Raw genomic sequence first — 6000 nt, 5'->3', positions numbered from 1 at the left:
CATCAAATATTGTTCCATCACCAAAATGCATACATGCATAGATTTTTCTGTCTCCGTAACAATAAAATAAAATTTTATAACTGAAATCAAAGTTTGGAAGGAGACACTTGATCGTTATTTATTTAAAAAACATGCAGATAATATGTTGCATCACATATATCAAATAGGACTTCTCAAGTGTAGGTTTTTTTGTGTTAATTAGTTATGTATGGAGAAACGTTTCAGATAATAATTTGAAATATACGTATAATTCTCTTAAATCTCGTAGATTAAGTTGAAGTTACTTTTTGTTACACATTATGTGGAAAGAGACTCATATACTTCTCTTAAATTACTACAAGAAAATCACGAAATAGAAACAAATTTTTAGAGAAAAAAAATAATGAGTTGCTATAGTGACTAAATTAAAGACTATTTTAGAGATTAAAAAAAATTTGGTTTCTAAATTAGTTTCAATTATTATTAAATGGTTTCTAAATTGGTTGCTAATTAGACACCAATTTAGAAACCATGTAACAATAATAGAAACTAATTTAAAAATCAAAATTTTTTTAATCTCTAAAATGGTCTTTAATTTAGTCAATATACAAGTCATTATTTTTTGTCTCTAAAAATTGGTTTCTATTTCATGATTTTCTTGTAGTGAATGGTGTGTTCGTGTTGGATACACGTATCAAACACCGACACTTGTAAGACACTCTATGACACGTATCGGTCAAGTGTCTAATTCCAAAAAATATTTGTTAGATTTCTGATAATTCTAACACGGTTCTAACACAATTTTAAAAAAGAGAAATACATTAATTTTATAAAAACTCAAATTTATTGTATAAATTTTTATTATGATTATAAAAATAATGAACAAATCTATAAAAATAAGGAACAAATTTTTTGAACCAGGTATGAAAAATAACTTCATGCTCCAAAAAAATATCTGAAACCTATTTGTGCATATAAATTTTTATTATCAATTTATATAATTCATAATTATATAATTTATAAATTTGTATCCTCGTGTCATACATTCTAGAGATTATACATAAATTTGTATCCCCGTGTCATACATTCTAAAAATTATACGTATTTCCGTATTTGTGTTTGTACCGTATCAATGTCCATGTCTGTACTACATTAGAACATCCTCGAATATTTGATGTTTATTTATTTATTATTCGCCTGTGAAAAAAAAATGCATAACATAACCTAATCCCCTCAATTACATGAGCTAGTAGTATAGGGTTGAGATGAGATTCCCTTAATTCCCCTAAGAACAAAGTATGAGCATTAGGTGTGTAGCTACATAGAGAAGAGAGCAAAAAAGTACTATAAATTATATGGTGTTGTCTTGTAATTTAGGGTTTAGGTAGTGAAAGGGATAAGCACAAAAGTAGTACTGAGAAGGAAGTGCATATTCAAGTTCTCCTACACCTACCCAATTCATTGTCCCTAAACTTGGAAGGTGTATTGTTAGCCAAACTCAAGTTAAGATCAACACCACCATCACCATCACCATCACCATCACCACCATTAATAGTATTGTGTACTTTCCTCACTGTGCTAATGCTAATTGCACCTGCACCCATTGGCCTCACTAACCCAACCCTATGATGGTGATGATGATCACGTGGAGCAACCAACGGTGTTGATCCTCCGTGCGGAAGCACGATCGGAGAATGAGTGGGTGGTGTGAAACGTTGATGGTGGAGAAAGTAAGTGAAGGGTGAGAGAGCTGCTTTCTGGCGTTCTCTCTTGTGGGCGTTCTGGTGGCCACCGAGAGCTTGGGAATTAGCGAATTCACGGTAGCAGAAGTGGCACTTGAATCTCTTGTGAGGGCAATGAGGAGAAACAGTGCTGCTTGGTGGGGTTAATGGAAAACCGAAGAGTTTCAGTGTTGTTGATGATGAAGAGGAATAAGAAGAAGAAGAAGAAGACGCTGTACCTTCATTACTCTCATGAATAGGGTTTTCTGATGCACCACTCATACTGCTTTCCTATGCTTCACTGGATTGCTTCACTCACCTTCTATCTGCATATATAGCAATAATAATCCTATTTATCATACTTAAACCAGAAAAACATTGTACGAGATTAATGTTTGTGTGCTAAAATAGTTCATACACTGTTACTTAATCAGAAAACTCGTCATTAATATGATTTTTGAGATTGCTACCGTAAAAATTAATAAACTTGTCATATAAAATTTTTCCTAATTGTTACTCAGGTCAATCTGAAGAGACGAGAGATTTTGAGTAATTTGTACTGTTTATGCAGTGTGTCAAAGGAGTCCACAAATTAATTGTTCTTTGATTGCATAGCTGTTTGGTTGACTAATTTGGAATCTTTGTTATATTTGGTTAGAAGTGAGTTCTGTATATCTTCTTTCTCCTGGTTCACATCTTGAACAGTTTAAATATTTTGACGCGTCCACTTTAGTTAATCTTATTTTGGATAATGTTTAAGTGAGATTTAGAGACAAAAGAATAAATGTTTATTCAATAGAGGAGTGATAGATCATTCTGAAAATTTTTCCTTAACACGGTTTAAGGTTTGGTCTTCAAAGATACAATCAGTGAGTTTCTTGTGCACTGACTAGTCTCTAGAACTCCTGGTATCTAACTAGTGCCTAGAACTCCTGAAATGTAGACACTCAATTAAAAGTTGTTAATAGGACGATGGGGTTCATTCTTGAACTTCCCGTTACCTCTAGTTAGTTTTGACAGAATAAACAGTTGGAGTTTTTTTGAATTTTAGTTTGTGTAAGGAAAGACAACTCTTAAAGTGAACCATGTTTATTTATGTTTTTGTTGTGAATAAATTTTTTTACTATTCATATATATAATCAAGTGGACAAAGAAATTGGTTACTATTCATTTTGAACTTTGTGGTCATATATGTATAGTTTTTTATATTAATTTGAGTGTGAGAACTTATCATAATAAATTAAAACCCTTAAAACCAAATTGATTTGATTGTGAAAGAATATATAAAACAAAATTTATAAATAGCAATATAACGTACAAAAGCTGTTCATAAATATTTAGGATCCATGAATAGGACAAAACTAACCCTCACCGAGTTCTGTAAATTTCAACATTGTTATTAGTCTTGCGCATAAAGTTTTGATGTGACACTGCAAAAAGAGTAGAGAGAAAACCGAACTGGGGGCAAACCCTATGTTTCCAAAAACCTACTTCACCATGGCTAATATTTTTTATTTTCTAAATAAACAGTATTATCTCATACTAAATTATTTTAATTTAGTTAGTAGTTTAAAATTTAAGTATTTCATATACAATTATGTCAAACATTCGAAGAGTTTTATTATATACAAGCTAAATTATTTTTCATAAAAAGCAATTTGTGATCTTACACTATAAACATTGTACACAATCTTGTTCGAATTAAAATAGTTATTATTTACTAAAATACTCACTAAAGAAAATCATCAAATAGAAACCAATTTTTAAAGAATAAAATAATTAGTTGCGATAGTAAATAAATTAGAGACCACCTTAGAAACTAAAAACAAATTTGGTTTCTAAATTAGTTTCTATTATTGTTAAATAGTTTATAAATTGGTATCTAATTAGCAACCAAGGTTTTAACTACCAATTATTTAGTTTCTAAATTTGGTAGCAAAAAATTTGGTTGCTAATTAGATACAAATTTAGAAACTATTTAACAATAATAGAAACTAATTTAGAAACCAATTTTTTTTTTAGTTTCTAAAATGGTCTCTAATTTAGTTACTATTGTAACTAATTATTTTGATCTCTAAAAATTGGCTGTATTTCATGATTTTTTTAGTGATTCTTTTAGAGAGATTTTATATGTATGTATGATGAAAATTTTCTTTGTGAGTTACATCTTCCAATGAAAATTTAGGTGTTGGATATGGAATGTGAAAGAATCAGCAGAAATGTACATAAATTCAAACTTCGTTTCCCATCAGACTGTTGCAAAACATGTTAGACAAATGGAATCCTAAGTCCCTAATTAATTATCACATATGACTCCTAGTGCAGATCAAATCAATGGGGAAAGCTAGCTATGCCTTTGGCATCATATTAGGTTTTTTAATTATTAAATACTTACCTTTAATTTGAAATGAATTACATCTCTCAAATGTATTTAAGTTGCATTGCTTTTAAAAAAATTCATTACATTTTATTGGAATATATACTACTTTTATATTTATATTTTTTCTCAATCTCAATTTCGTTGAAATAGTATCACAATTATCATATTAAGGTATTATCCTTTTTGAAACTTGAAGTTCGATAATAATTTTATTTTTAAAAGATGTTTCGAAGGATTATGGGAGGAAGATGTTTTTAAATTATCATTTACCTTGACTCTTTAGCGTTAATGTTTCAATCTCAAGTCCATTAATATAACATCTTTATGGTCAATCACTGCATTTTAAATATGGTTTACTTTTGAGTTTGGAGTCCCGTCACGATTTTGTTCTTAAAAAACATATAAAAAAGTTAAAAAATAAAGATATAAATTGTCCCTAATATCGACTCTTAAGTTATATGAAACAGATGTATTGAAACTTAAACATATATTAAATAAACATAATGATTTGCTGGATATTACTAGAAATTGTCTTATTTTCTATTTAAGATATATAGTTTTGTTAGAATTCATAGTTTTCTTTTTGCTGATTTGTTCAGCTGCTATGCACTATGCATTAAGGGGTGAGGTATAGAGGTTTTTGAACTTTTTTGTGTGTAAGGATTAAAACATGCTTTTAGATTAATTTAATTAATTCATTGTTAAAAAAAAAACAAACATTAGATGAATTTTGACCATAACTTTTTTTTTATAAATTTAATTTGATTAGAATTTGAGTTCGATAAAATGTTGTAGCAAATTTTAAAAATAAATATATATTTAGCGTAAAATATAATACTCTTTTTAATCATTGAAACAATATATTTACGTTGGAACTTTTAGTCATTTGATTTATTTGTTGGCAAAATAATATGCATGAATTTCATCTTACACTAGTAAAAACTGATTAGGTTTATTTCTATATTTTAAAGAATTATATATATATATATATTCAATTAGATACCCTTGATTTTAAATTGTACATATTTTATCTTCTAATCTCTTACTAAACTTTTTTTATCAGTAAAGAAAAATAATAAATATAGAGTATTTTAAAATCCTTCAACCCTATTTAGCTACTTACTTTAGTATTTAAATAATTGATAGTTAAGTATTTACATGGTTTAGATACTGATAATTTTTTTAATTTCTAATATAGTATCTAATTTAGTTTATATAATAATTAATTAATTTTTATTTTTAAATTAATTTTTATTTAATTATTTTTTAGTAATGAATATAATTGATTTTTTAATAATCAAGATTCATACAATTTAATTATTTTTGATAAAAAAAATAACAAAGTTAATCTCCATCACAAATCAGCACTTTAATATATTCCTAATCCAATTTACATCCCACAAAACTGAATTTTGTACTACCAAAATGTATCATGATTCATACAATATAATGTTTTCTTTAATGATCAAAGAACATATATAAAATATATTTACATGAAAAAAATTTAGATAATTTTTTAAATATAAACTTCCAAAAAGAGAATACATATTTCATATGTCACGGTAAGAATCTTTATGCATTTATAATACAATTTGGTATCTTTTTGCTAATCATATTTTTTTTTTAAAATTATTAATTATATTTTAAAAATTAATTAAATTTGAAAAAATCGTAGTCAACCATCACTAAAAGAAAAATACTTGACTTGCCAATAGAAAGTACAAAAGAGAGAACAAAAGAGAGAATGCAACAAATATATTTGTGTTTTAATTAAGAGAGATGTCTCATTACTAGAGCATAAATATTCTAATCAAGAGGGATGTCTCCTTACTAGAACATACACTTAAGCCAGAAACCATGGTTTCTAGCCCTAAAGAATGTTGTGTGTTGATGATAGCTCTCTGTTGTCTTTTATGTCAA

At 27.6% G+C, this 6000-nt stretch overlaps 1 protein-coding gene across 1 annotated transcript; it reads right to left on the bottom strand.

The window, feature by feature from the left end:
• Positions 1 to 1412: 1412 nt before the first annotated feature.
• LOC137822468 (zinc finger protein 7-like) lies at positions 1413 to 1982 on the bottom strand. Its single transcript, XM_068627354.1, has one exon. The coding sequence runs from the start codon at positions 1980 to 1982 to the stop codon at positions 1413 to 1415; it is 570 nt and encodes a 189-aa protein (XP_068483455.1).
• Positions 1983 to 6000: the final 4018 nt, after the last annotated feature.

Source organism: Phaseolus vulgaris, chromosome 9 (genome assembly GCF_000499845.2).
Source record: "Phaseolus vulgaris cultivar G19833 chromosome 9, P. vulgaris v2.0, whole genome shotgun sequence".
Lineage (NCBI taxonomy): Eukaryota > Viridiplantae > Streptophyta > Magnoliopsida > Fabales > Fabaceae > Phaseolus > Phaseolus vulgaris.
The sequence above is the reverse complement of the archived record's forward strand: the minus strand, read 5'-3'. Positions and strand labels throughout refer to the sequence as shown.

Coding starts and splice junctions, on each gene's coding strand:
- LOC137822468 (XM_068627354.1), bottom strand. CDS start 1,982: ATGAGTGGTGCATCAGAAAACCCTATTCATGAGAGTAATGAAGGTACA.